The sequence below is a fragment of the Eschrichtius robustus genome, chromosome X, assembly GCF_028021215.1.
Source record: "Eschrichtius robustus isolate mEscRob2 chromosome X, mEscRob2.pri, whole genome shotgun sequence".
NCBI classification, from domain to species: Eukaryota; Metazoa; Chordata; class Mammalia; order Artiodactyla; family Eschrichtiidae; genus Eschrichtius; species Eschrichtius robustus.
The window spans coordinates 20665869-20680471 of NC_090845.1; the positions used below are offsets into that span (position 1 = coordinate 20665869).

The 14603-nt window shown below is 42.4% G+C and overlaps 1 protein-coding gene across 1 annotated transcript in view; it reads left to right on the forward strand.

Moving 5' to 3' along the window:
- PTCHD1 (patched domain containing 1) overlaps positions 1-14297 on the forward strand; it is a 49850-nt gene extending 35553 nt beyond the window's left edge. Inside the window, exons 2-3 of the mRNA XM_068533525.1 lie at positions 721-1381; positions 12363-14297. Coding sequence (XP_068389626.1) covers positions 721-1381; positions 12363-14017 — 2316 coding nt within the window. The 3' untranslated portion in view covers positions 14018-14297. The remainder of the gene's footprint in view (positions 1-720; positions 1382-12362) is intronic.
- The last annotated feature ends 306 nt before the right edge of the window (positions 14298-14603 follow it).

A 14603-nucleotide genomic window follows, 5' to 3' on the forward strand; every position in this document is an offset into this window, starting at 1 on the left:
CCTACTGTGTTCCCTGAGCATGATTGCCATGTATCCCAGCCAAGCTCTGCAGTTACAGCTCCCTTCCCACAGAAGCAGAGACTACAAGGGCCCTCAAGGTGAACCGCTTGTCTTTTATGTCACAGAGTGACTACATTGAATGGGGAAATCATTTAGCTGCCCTACAAATCGGCAGCAAGGGATGGGCCTACAGGGGATCTGTGCACTTGGTATTGCACCTTAGTTCACTTTTTACATTTTCAAGGGGGAGACCTTATACTGGGGTGGACCAATATAAGATTTTCAGATATTTATAGACCAACTGAATCACACGTAAAGAACACACAATAATGCTGGTGCTCCTCAAACTTTAGCTATATCAGAATCCCCCGGAGGGCTTGTGAAAACCCAGATTCCTAGGCCACACCCCAGAGACTGTGACTCGCCAGGTCTGAGAACGTTCATTTCTGACAAGTTCCCAGGCTGTGCCCATGCTGCTGGCCCAGGGACCACACTGTGAGGACCACTAGTCAAATCTGTGGTTTACATCCTTACTACCCACTTCTGATGTAAGGTTATAACATTTAATGTGAACTCTTTAGCTTAGAGATGAGATGGCATGAGTGACTCCCTTTCCCCTCCGCCACAAAAAATAGAGACGTTTGAATCCACAGAGCTAGTGTCACTTAGTAATGTCTTATTTTTGGTAATAAACACTGACTCTCATTTTTTTCCCCATAGTTGCATGCTGCTGTGACCAGGATCCAGGTTCCAAGGCCTGGATTTAATTACACATTTGCTCACATATGTATCCTGAATAACGATAAGACTTGCATCGTGGACGACATAGTGCATGTCCTGGAGGAGCTAAAGAATGCTCGCGCCACCAACCGGACCAATTTTGCTATCACGTACCCGATCACTCACTTAAAGGACGGGAGGGCAGTTTACAACGGGCACCAGCTTGGAGGCGTCACCGTGCACAGCAAGGACCGAGTGAAATCCGCAGAGGCCGTCCAGCTCACCTACTACCTGCAGTCAATCAACAGTCTCAACGACATGGTGGCAGAGAGGTGGGAGTCCAGCTTCTGCGACACCGTCCGACTGTTCCAGAAATCTAACAGCAAAGTCAAAATGTACCCTTACACGTCCTCCTCACTGAGGGAAGATTTCCAGAAGACCAGCCGCGTATCAGAACGTTACCTGGTCACCAGCTTGATCCTGGTGGTCACCATGGCCATCCTCTGCTGCTCTATGCAGGACTGCGTCCGCAGCAAACCCTGGCTGGGCCTGCTCGGGCTGGTGACCATAAGCCTGGCCACTCTCACTGCGGCCGGGATCATCAATCTGACTGGTGGGAAATACAATTCCACCTTCCTGGGAGTCCCTTTCATCATGCTAGGTAATTACTACCCTTTGTTCTTCTGTTTCCTCCTTCTGGTGGTGGTGACTGGGTTCCTAAAAGGCAAGGAGAAGCCGCCCAACAAGTCTGTTTCATTTACGGCATCCTCCTCTTGCCCAGAAGCCCTGGGGCCAGTTCTATAAGGTGGTGTTGGGTCACAAGAGGCAGCCTTATCTGGCAAATGTGCCGGAAGTCCAAAGTCCTGGGTTCCAGCCCTGGTTCTCCGTTAAGTAGCTGCGTGGTGTTTAGCAGATATTAATCTCTGTGCTCCAGTGCCTTAGGTTGGGCTTCCCCAGAAGCAGACCCTGAGACAAGGATTTAGATACAAGTACTTTGAGACCCCAGCATGGGAGTGAGGACATGAAACAGGGAAGGAAGACGATTCAGGGTATGTTAATCAGCAGGTTACTGCTGTGGGCACCTGTGGCTTAGTCCCACTGGGGACCTTTGAGACCTCAGAGGTCTCCTTGAGGGGTGAGGAGGCTGAAAGCTGCACAGTGTACCCAGAAACCCTATGTATGATTCACTGAGGGCTCTCCCCCGAGTCATTACTCCCCAGCACTTCCCAGGGAAGACCAAGCACATTCCTGCAGCTGGAGAAATCCCTCAGGCTACCAGTATTTGGAGTAAGAAGACTTCCGTGAGCGCAAGCACGGGGAACGGGAGGGCGCACGGGTTGGGCACGAACAGTGTCCACTGGCCTCGGTTTCCCTACCCGATGGACTGAGGGGATGCGAACATCACACAGAAGGATATGGTAAACGTACGAGAACTTCGAAGGCAACAAGTGAGACATAAATAAGAAGGTAACTTTTTCCTGTCTTTGCTATGAACTCAGGAGAACGTTTTAAAATGATAGTGTGAGAATCCCACTATGTTCTCTCTTGGAGGCTGCAGGAACTTCCTGATAGAGATAATTGTCAACGTAAAGCCATAGTGGTCATAACATAATGTCACTTGCTCTGTCCATCTGATTTTGAAGGTGCCATGCCCAGCAAACCTGATGGCAGAGTTCTCGTGGGCCAAGGATTCAGTTAGCTTCCCCCTCTTCTTTGGCAACTTCTCATCAATCCCTTTAGCAAAATTAAAATGTCATTTGCAATCAGATACTGACATGGCAAATGAAGCGACATTTCTCATTGGCTGTGAAAAAACTATGGTGGAGCTCATTAGTATGCCTTGTGTCCCGTTTGGGGGTAGTAGAGAAGAAAGGAATTTACTCGGGAAATCTCAGCTGCATGACGGTTAAATGATAACGTGCGGGGCTGGCGGCCTCCCATGCTCTGCGGCCTGTGGGAATTGAGACCCAGGCAATAAACACATACTAGCAGCCTTTGTGGAAAAGTGGGGCACCGTGCGGAGACTGAGCATGCTGCGAATTTACCAGCTCGGTTTACTCATCACTGCCGAACTCAGCACCGGAGGAGGCTGCTACACTTCCTCCTGAACTCAGTCTGTTAAGACAGCAGCATCACTTGCCTCTTTAAGTAACCCCAAGACAATGTGGGTCAATTGTGGAATACAGGGCGGTTCCTTGAAGCGTGAGTAAGGACTGGTCATGAGGAGCTTCCACGGAGGCTTGAGTCAAGATTTCAGTTAAAATGTTCTGCTCGTGATTAGTCAGATGCTTGGGGGGTTTTTTTGTTTGTTTGTTTTTTTAGCTTTTCATTTTAAAAATACAGTGTTTTTTTTTTTTTTTTGGCTGTGATTGTTTTTGTGGGAGGAAGATAAACGGGGATAAGGGTTTATGGGAAACTGAAGGGAGACAGGTTCTTAAGGTGAGGAAAAAAGGATGTCAGGGCTAGAAAAAGGACTATCATTCCTGGTTTTATGACACTCTTAAGTAGTTACCAGTGAGCTCAAAGAATGATACAATATTTAAAACTTCCTGAAAATGAACTGCATTCATAAAACAAAATTACAATACTTAGAGGTCCTTAAAATTAATTTTTAAGTAAAACTAAACAGTAATATTCAAAACTTCTTTAAATTAATTTCACTAAAAAATCAATTTCACTATAAGTAAAATGAAATTAAATATTCAAAACTTCTTGAATTTTATTAAGTAAAATAAATTACAATATTTAAAATTTCTTAAAACTGATTTTTGTACTTTTTTAAGTTTTAAATATTGTAAGTAAAAGTCAACACAAAAAGGAATACAGCAGGTAGTACTGGTGTGGGGAGGGATGTAAGAGATGGAAAGATGCTGTTAGCAAGGGAGACCCAGTATCAGTGAACTTCACATGAATTCAATTCAGAAAAATCTGGCATTTGTCGTGAAAGAGATCAAGCGCCACAGTGCTCCACACACCCTTGCTTGTAATTTGTGAGGAATGTTACATGCACTGATTTGATGGCAGTTTTCCCTGCTGACAGTCAGTAGGCAACCTTTCTGTACATTTTCAGCTCAAAGAGATCTCAAATTACTTAGTCACAACATGAAAGGAAGCTACGCATTTCAGTAGCCAAGGCCCATTTGCAATAAATACTTTGCATCGCGTAATGGATGCTTAATATGCTCGTAAAGCCAACAGCGTCTGGATTTAGGATAGTTGCCCTTCTGTATTTCTCAGATAAACTCTTCGTTCTCAGATTTGATTGTAAAATGAAATATAAGCCAGAGCATGCTCATAAATGTGGCATTCAGGACCAATGTTTAATTCTGGTTTTTTGATGACCAGTCCTAAAATGCCAGTAAATATTTCAAATGACCAAGAAGAAATGCAGTGCAAAGCGTTTTGCACTATGAGTCAGTAAACTTGTCCAGTTTCTAAACTAAGCAGATTTAAGCAAAACCTCTTGATTTTCTGTGATATTAATATACTATCAAATAAAAAATTAAAAATATATGGCCTCCTTTAGAAGGAAAAGTATCTTAGAAAAAGTCTCTTTTTCCTTTCCAGACATTTCCTTGGCCGACAATAGGTCTATAATGTGGTAAACAATTATAGATTTAAAATTCAACAAACTAAACAGTCTCAGTGTGATGCCAGTCACATAAGGCCAGATCCAGCCAAATGCCAAAATGGCAGTAGATTTAGAATGGAAAATTTTAAGACCATGTGTGTCAAGCAGTATTAACCTGACAAAATTCCAGAATAGGAAAGAATTTGGATAAACTCTGAGAGTTCACCATAATGGGATGTGACTGTGTGTTTCTAGCCAAGACGATACGTGACATCTCTGGCAATAAGAATATATCCTACACAGATGAATCATTTTGGCAATGATGTAAGCATAGATACATCAGGATTTAGAATGTTTTTAATCAGTGTCATGCATATTAGACAACCCCACTTCTGCCAAAACCCCTGTCCATATGAGTCAGATCAGTTTATTTAGAGCTGAAATTCTTAAAGGTCTACAGTATCATAAATGCTCATTGACATTCTTTAGTTGTTATAATTTGGAGAGGAGTTTATTTCATCCATACCCCTTATGCGTAAAGTAATATCCTTTCTTTCCAAACTATGTTAACACCAGGTATTGAGGTACCTGAACTGCCATTTGTAAACATCTGACACTCATCATGTTAATCCGTTATGGAATTTCCTTTAAAGGATGAGGATTTACAACGTTGCCCTGCACTTGGGTATGATTTAAGAAATTGGCACAGGTTTTGTACATGCAAGCTCTCCTTACAGGCTTAATATTTCCACAGCTTTGCTGATCAGACACAAATCAGGAAAGGAATGGAATCCTGGAGAATACAGAAGGGAACAGAAGGAAGGTTTTCTTCCTTCTTCATCTGGCAGGTTTGGTGCTTCATGTACCTTCTGTACAGCTAAAACGGGAGAATTGAAGTTGCGGTGAAAGATATTTTGGATATTACTTTATATGTGGTAATCTAATTTATAAGGGTTGCTTTGCATTTATTAAGATACAAGAGCCTCAGAGACCAGATGAGACGAAAACTTTTCTTCAAGAAAAATATTCTTCAAGCCCTTTCACATGTTTGGGATTTTGAGACAGTCTAATGTCAGATCCAGGGTTCCCTCTTCCTTCTAAATTATCCAGCCAGGCCACTCAAATTCAAGGATAGGAAAGGAAGAAAGGATGTGATTAAGTGCTAGGAGGAGACTAATAGCAAGGATGTTTGGCTTCGTTCAGGTATATATTCTAAGATTATCTGTATGTAGCAGAAACCAGAAGATCAGGTTCAGTTCTCTGAGAATTTGTTCTTATTTGCTGCCACCTAGAACCTGATGCAGTATATGGAGCTCAGGCTTATAAAGAGGTAAAAGTTCCTGTGCAAGAAATTTCGTTCTAACGGAGAAATTGGAACTCATAATTATCTTGGCTCTAAACTTAAGCAAACCTGCAAAGTTTTGCTTTCCTGATGAGTATTCTGGTATATTTCTAAAGTCATGAGAAATGTGGGAGGGAAAAATCAGCCAGATAATAATAAAATACAAAATTGTCAATATTCAACCATTTTTCACCTACAAAATTGGTACCAACATCTGACCATTTTTGAACGGCAAAAGTGGTCATTTCTTATGGCTCAACCTACTACATTATCGTAGAAGTCCATTATTTGCAACAATAGGACAATCTACATGATGGAGTAGCAGTATGTTAGAATGCTGTGGAAATACTCTGCGTAGATATAAATCACTAAAAGGTTCAGTAGTTTCTAGAAAAATAATTGATTTATAGGGGGTTTGTTGTTCCCACTGTTGTTTACATCTGATTTGAAATAAGAGAGTAATTTTTCACAGTTTTTTCCTGAATAGCTTTTTTCTAATGACCTGTGCTCACTGTGGGACTAATTTACAAGGATGCTGTGTAAGCAAGTTTTGTGGCTAGTTCTCAGCTTTTTATTCTTATGCTCCACCACTCCTTACAGTAAGGGGTGGGTGGGGAAAAACAGGTTTGAGGGGATGGAGCAAACACGTTTTATTGTTCTATCCTTAACCATAAAGGAAGACAAGAACGGGACTAGGGGCACAGTCCAGGAAGGCAGAGCTCAGTTAGGCAGAGGAATGCAAGGGTGCTTCATCTCTGACCCAGGTCTCTTGGGTATCCTCTGGGCGGTCTAGCCAACTAGTCTAGGGAATAGGAGAGTGGCCAATTCCATGGAGGTCCGGCAGCTGGAAGCAACATCAGGACACTGAGCTGGTTAAAAAAAAAAAAAAAAAAACAGACCATGAGGAGAGACACCTAGCTTGTTGTTGCATTTGGATTAGCATCTCAGAAAGTCACTGCTGGGGCCCGGCAGTGTTGACCAGATGGGTCTACAGTAGCTCACAACGCCAGCAGATTCATAGTCATTGTCAAGGAAACCCTGCATTTCACCTAGGCTACTTCACCAGCCAAGAACCAAAATGTAGATGGAACCTAAGGGAGGGATTCTAGCCCCTTCGCTGCACTGACTGGTGTAGCACCAGCAAAATAAATTTCATATCAACCTACTAGTCATCTTGTGTGTATGTGGATGCGTGTGTGTGTGTATGTGGGTACATGTGTGTGTGTGTCTCTGTGTAATCTGGGTGCATAATACATATTATATATCACATTACCTATATTATATATCATATGTAATATGATATATTATGCAGTAAGTTCATGTTTATATATATTTTTATGTGTTTATAACATTACATATATTGTTTAAATGTTTGAATAGAAATACTATATATTTCTCTCTATATTACATAGTATATATTCACACATTTTATATGTAAATATATAAAATGTGTTTGAATAAGATATGCCACATATACATATATTTATATATTACATGTGTCTTCTATATGAAGAGATATTACACAATGACCATAGCATATATTATGGGCCACAGTTGTACACACTGATTTTATATAGTGCGTGCGCGCGCGTACACACACACACAGAGTATGTAAATACTTTATCTTTAAACAAGGAAGAGCTATTAGCCAATTCATTTCTTGGACTCTTATTTGCAGCTCTCAAATGAAGGAAAATCATTTCTCAGATTAAAACCCAATGCTGTGATTAGAATTACCAAAATGTGACAAGCCTCTGGTAGAAAGAGTAAGATGTGTGTATTCGCCCTGATGTGAGCATCTGTCTTAACTTAAACAGAGTACACCTTTACTCTCACTCTTAACTGTGAGACAAAACAGGCTGTGATAAACCAAACAATTCAGCATAGAAAGTAAATGTTTGTGACAGGCAAAGTGTAAATGTAACCCAATTAATGAACTTCTCCCTTAAAACAGATGTTACTCAAGCCAGACATATATACACTTTAAATTTCTTCTCAGAAAAACAAAAATCATGAATTTATGTGGATGTCATGGAAGGAAAAGCTTTCTATAAACATGAGCTACTTAGTGAAACTTACCTAAGAATAAAATATGTTTTAAGCAGATTTTGCTCATGCATTCATTATACACCACGGATTTTCTAGAAGAATGTAGTCATTTTATTTCCATATATGAAATCTGGCACTGCCCAGGCATGCTATAAATGGCTTCATTGTCTCCTGATATTAAATGTTTTCCCATTGAAACTGAAAGCCATCTCATTTTACCTCCTCCATCTTCTTAGTTATTCCTTACTTTTAGGAACTCAGGATGAGGAAATCCTGCTAGGATTAAAGGATTAAAATGCGAGGAGCGTCCAAAGGCATCAGCCTCCGTGCTGTGGTCTGTGTGCTGGGGAAGGCAGGAGGATCTGGGCCTGAAGAAAAATCTGCCTTACAAAGTCCAAGTGGACAAAGTAGATCGATTTGCCTGTGATATTCATTGGCCAAAAAAAAAAAAAAATAAACAAATCACCCAGACTGCCTCTGATAGCAAAGCCATTAAATACATTTAAAATATAACTGACTTTATGAACAACTTTCCGGAAGTGTATCTACTGGGTAAAGTTAGGTTAACTCTCAACTATTCACTTGTCGATTCCTGCGTCAGTGGATTGTAAACAATCCCAAAGGCTTGGGTCAGGTCCCAGAAAAGAGTGTGGGTGAGAGTGAGATTTAGTCTGTGAGTATTCCTGAGACTCACCCTAAGTGACTAGAGGATTTTCCACCATTAGTGTTATTTATCATCTGTGCTGCCTTGTCTCTTCATTGCCTCCAAAGCCTGCAAGTTAACTGCACATAAAGATAGAAAATTCTTTGGAAAAGAAGAAAAATGATTAGCCTAAATCCTTCGGTATTTGACTTTACTAGATGAAAATCCCAAAGTCTACTGCTAATAAAATTTAAATTGCACTCCTGGTATAAACTGTATCTGAACACTGGTGAAGAGCTCTACTGTCCTTATCCCAGGGCCTGGCTAAAAGCCTACGCTGCCACAGAGCATTCACTCATGAATAATCAGAACTTGGACCTGTGTGAGGGTCTTGACACACTGATAGGCATGTGTTCATATGCATGTAACTATACAGACATGCGATGAATCAAAACAGAAACAAACATCTTGAATGTGCTTTTCAAAGACTAAGTGAATACTTTAAAAGCTTCTTTATCTTCAGAATTTGATAGAATCAGTATGTATTGTTTAGCAGTTCCCTCTGGCAATTCATCAGCCTTAACCACTGTGACTGTAAGAGAGGGAGCGCGCTAGGATGCTGGTCAGTTCCTGGCAGGCTCACTACCACACAGCAGTCTTTGACTTCCAGGTCTCGGGCTGCCCCAGGTCTTGGACCTGCCCCTTGGATGATGAGCCCAGGCTCCCATTACGTGCAGGGCCTCTGGTCACCAAGGGCTAAATCTATTTGTTGACACTAAAGAAAGGAGGCAGCTGCTGAGAGAGGAAAGTGGAGAGGAACAGAATGTACCAAAATCTTTCTTCCCTGCCTTTCCTTGGTTTTCATTGGCCCAGTTTCTGAAATGGATGTAAAAACAAAGACCAGGGCTGGCTGGAGGAAAAACTGGGAAGGAGTTAGTCTCTGTGAGATCCTCCTTACCTATGATTTCCTCTGCACTCCCTCCCCATCTCCATTCTCTGTCCCATTCCCCAGACCAAAGGGAAGCTGCTTCAGTAGACACACTATTCCAGAGGGGGCTGCATTTAAAAGAATACCCTTGAAGGCCAAACCACAGGGAGTTCAGCTGTGATGATGGGCAGAGCAGACATTCTTGGGGGGCAGAGCATTCCTCATGTCCTACGGCTCTTGGAACATGTCTCCCCTTGAGTCCAGGCCAGAAAACAGGGGCTCCACAGTTCAGCTTTCCATTAGGGTAACAGATCAACCTCTTCAACATAAATACCCAGCTGTGAATCAGGTCTGGTGCCAGCTAGGCAGTCCAGGCTATTCATCCCTGGGAGGCGCCCGCAGCTATGTTGGCACTCACCCCTCCCTTGACTGACTGAGCTTCAGTAAGGAGGCCCAGTTATGGTGTTAGCAGTTGTCCCTGAAATCCAAAGAGCTCTTTGAAGACAGTGCACAACTGCAATTTGGAGTTTAGGGTGTAGGCATCTGCTAGAGGGGTGTGGCTTGAGAATCAAGAATCTAGCCTATCAGGAATAACGGTGGGAGCCTTTGCAGGCCAGGCCAACAGTGACTAGCAACAAATGCTGAGTGATCAGGTAAAACAGATTCTTTCTCAGGGCTTCCTCTTCTGGCCTCTGTATCTGTATGCGCACCCCTGTAGCGAGAGGAATGAAGGAGAAGCATAAGCCCCTATGAATAAAATCAGAATCCTCTGGAACTGCCCCCAGAACCAAGAACACGTGATGTGCAAAAGGAGTCAGGACTCAATAAAAATGGTCAAACTATAGAAGGATAAGGCATTTAAAATGCAGCAACAGATCTCAAGAGACAGGCGAACAGCTTACTTCCACCTTTCCTTGAGTTTGATTATTTTCATTCTGGACCCTCAAATGCCTTACTCTTTTCACCTAATAGCTCTGTTAACTCAAATTCCTTTCGTCAATTAGCTTCTAAGATCATCCAACAGCAAGGTAAGAAAAGGATTCTTATTGTATTTTCCAACAAGAATCAGGGTCAGATAATGCCATCATAAAACATCACACCAATTGTAAACAAGGACTGCAAAACAGACTTAATTCAAATCCTACTATATGAGTAATTCTAATCCTTCATTTTCTTACCATATTTAATGACTCAGCACCAAAGCCCTGTTTTAAAACTTTTGTTTGTTTGTTTCCAGCAAGGAAACACATAAAATTCCATTTGCCATTTTCAGTGAAACTCTGAAGTGTGTTTTGCCCACCAGAACTTATTCTACATGGCGCCAGATGAAATGGTCAGTATTGTTTCCCCAGGATGCAGATGCCTCGGAGGTACTTTTTTTACCCTCATTTCAAGGGATCAGTTATTTTCATCAAAGATCAGCTGGTCCTTCCTGAGAACACAGTGGCAACAAACTTAATAAATAGTTTTCCCTAGTAACACTAGACATTAACTATCTAAAACATAATTAGCAACAGTATGCCAGTCAACGAGTGCACTTTTTACTTCATGTCTGGGGAGTTTAGGTGCCTCCAGTTTAATAGGGGCCACGGTGCTAGTTCTCAAATTGACAGTCTTGACCTGCCCTCTAAAAGTGGCTGTAAAGCAGTGCCTAGTAAATTAAGATAAATGCCAAATCTCTCTGAGAAAACAGGCCTATATCGTGACTATGAAATGGGCATTCGGGTTTGAGGCCAAGACTTCACAATAAATATATAAATACCAGCCTGGGCACGAGGGAAGACGAGCGCTCAATGACTGAACACAAGATAACAGTGACTCACTTTACTCAGTATTACGATTGGCTGGAGATTTTAAATTCATTTTTAAAAACAGGACTATTGTACCACAGGGTAAAGATTTTATTATCCTCAATAATGGGATTGAATATGCCAAGGCGTAGAAGCAGAAAATGAGATCTGCTGAACTCAGTGCCAAGACAGGGGTGATAGAAAGCCACAACAGGTCACTTTGTGGGTCTTTTCAATGTTGCAGCGGCCTGGAAACCTGGGGAGGCCCGTCCAGGAAATGTCTGGCTCCAACTAGGAAAGATGGGAGAAGTTTAACTAGATCTGGTTTCAGGCAGTAGAATAAAGTCAAAACGGGCACTTACTGTACCTGTGCTGTTCCAAGGTTACTGGAATACTAACCAAGGAGCCAAAGGCACTAAGTAGTTCGGGAGGGAGGTTACTGATCTGGTCCGGTCCCTCAGAGGCCACTGCCAAAGAGTGCAGAGAAGCCAGCAGAGCCACCGCCTGCTTGAGACGCCATCCATAAACAACCAAAACGGGTCAAACATCCCTGAAGACAAGAGACACGCCACAAACCTTCAACCTGAATTTTCACTTTTATCCACTGCGTTCATGCGAATCTTGTTCCTTCTTCCATCCTTCCTGTTCACTGAAACTTATCCCTACTTATTTTGCTTCCCTCTGTTTCGCAGATTTATTGCTTCTTGCATTGATATTTGGGGAAGAAGAAAAAAGAGGCTGTGATTTAGGTTCCTGTGAAGGCTCAGATTAAATGCAGTGCTTCTTTCTCCCTAAAGCCTTCTACTTGGCCAAACTTAAATGAGGTGATGAGACGTTAACTCAGAACCCTCTGCCCACCGCCTTCGTCTGTGCTGACCTCCAGCCAGACTTGTGGGGATGACAAGCAAAATGATGAGTGGCCAGGCATCCTCTCTGGAGTGTTCCACCAACCAAGGCAAACAAATACTCTGCAAACTGCACCAACAACCCTAAACTATCAATGTGCATAATCCCCAAAAGATATAGGCACACGTCTACTCAGATTTTTATAGGCAAAAGTCCACCCAGCTTTCTTGAGCCAGAAGGAAGCACGAAGATCTTAGCTCCTCTATCTTCCCTCTATCCCTTAACATTTATGATTCACTAAAACACGAGTTTCTCTCTCCACAGGAGAAATCAGTGACACTTACTGTCACCTGTCACCCCTAGGACGGGTTATACTTCCTTTGACCCAGTAGTTCCCCAGGACCAAGGTGTTTCCCCTCTTTAGAGAGATTAGCCTTTTAAATTTTTGATCTGGTCTTTTTCTGCCCCCTCAGGTCATGGATTATATGGGACTTTTGAAATGTTATCCTCCTGGAGGAAAACTAGAGAAGACCAACACGTTAAAGAGAGAACTGCAGCAGTCTATGCAGACTCCATGCTCTCCTTTTCTCTCACCACTGCCATGTACCTGGTCACCTTTGGCATAGGGGCCAGCCCTTTCACGAACATTGAGGCAGCCAGGATTTTCTGCTGCAATTCCTGTATCGCAATCTTCTTCAACTACCTCTATGTACTCTCGTTTTATGGTTCCAGCCTGGTATTCACTGGCTACATAGAAAACAATTACCAGCATAGTATCTTCTGTAGGAAAGTCCCAAAGCCCGAGGCATTGCAGGAGAAGCCCGCATGGTACAGGTTTCTCCTGACGGCCAGGTTCAGCGAGGACACAACTGACGGCGAGGAAGCGAACACTTACGAGAGTCACCTATTGGTATGTTTCCTCAAACGCTATTACTGTGACTGGATAACCAACACCTATGTCAAGCCTTTTGTAGTTCTCTTTTACCTTATTTATATTTCCTTTGCCTTAATGGGCTATCTGCAGGTCAGTGAAGGGTCAGACCTTAGTAACATCGTAGCAACGGCGACACAAACCATTGAGTACACTACTGCCCAGCAAAAGTACTTTAGCAACTACAGTCCGGTGATTGGGTTTTACATATACGAGTCTATAGAATACTGGAACACTAGTGTCCAAGAAGACGTGCTAGAATACACCAAGGGGTTTGTGCGAATATCCTGGTTTGAGAGCTATTTAAATTACCTTCGGAAACTCAATGTGACCACTGGCTTGCCTAAGAAAAATTTCACAGACATGTTGAGAAATTCCTTCCTGAAAGCCCCCCAATTTTCACATTTTCAAGAGGACATCATCTTCTCTAAAAAGTACAATGATGAGGTTGATGTAGTGGCCTCCAGAATGTTTTTGGTGGCCAAGACCATGGAAACGAACAGAGAAGAACTCTATGATCTCCTGGAGACCCTGAGGAGACTTTCTGTCACCTCCAAGGTGAAGTTCATCGTCTTCAATCCGTCCTTCGTGTACATGGATCGATACGCCTCCTCTCTGGGAGCCCCCCTGCACAACTCCTGCATCAGTGCTTTGTTCCTGCTCTTCTTCTCGGCATTCCTGGTGGCAGACTCTCTGATTAATGTCTGGCTCACTCTAACGGTTGTGTCCGTGGAGTTTGGAGTTATAGGTTTCATGACATTATGGAAAGTAGAACTGGACTGCATCTCTGTGCTATGCTTAATTTATGGAATTAACTACACAATTGACAACTGTGCTCCACTATTATCCACCTTTGTTCTGGGCAAGGATTTCACAAGAACGAAGTGGGTAAAAAATGCCCTGGAAGTGCATGGGGTAGCTATTTTACAGAGTTACCTCTGCTATCTTGTTGGTCTGATTCCTCTTGCAGCTGTGCCTTCAAATCTGACCTGTACACTGTTCAGGTGCTTGTTTTTAATAGCATTTGTCACCTTCTTTCACTGCTTTGCCATTTTACCTGTGATACTGACTTTCCTGCCACCCTCTAAGAAAAAAAGGAAAGAGAAGAAAAACCCTGAAAATCGGGAGGAAATTGAGTGTGTAGAAATGGTGGATATCGATAGTACCAGAGTGGTTGACCAAATTACAACAGTGTGATAGCGTCTGCTTGTTATATTTTCACCCTAGGTCTTATCAAGAGCAAAGGGATGATGTTAATGGAAACAAACTGAAAGTTGTTCTTTGGTTTTTAAGAATAAGAAATAGGCATTGCCAAAAAAAGTAAAGGACAAGGTGGGGAAATGGGCATTGCATATTTTCAATCTTTAAAACAAAAGGTTGTCATCAGAGAAAATTTACACACACACACACACACACACCCTAGGAGACTCATAGTCTCTTAAACTAAGATCAAATAAGCAAAAGCTTATTAGCAAGCAGAATCCTCTTTTATTCACACTGCAGATGTTGCTGGTATTGTGACAAAAACCTTCTGATTGAAAGGTCAGCTGCCAAGGCGGAAATAGCTTTGAGCATTGCTCAAACAATAAAGCTTCCAGAACTTCTGCAGAGCGGTAGCTCCAAGCAGGGTCTGTGGTTTAAGGTCTAAGGTTTTTGCCATCTCATCTAGCTCCCCAACACCCCAATGAGATGTTTGTGAAAGTTCTGGCCACCAAAAGCAAGCCAGAACCTCAGAAACAGACACATGGCGGAGTGGCCATCACCCATGGACTGAAACTGAGTC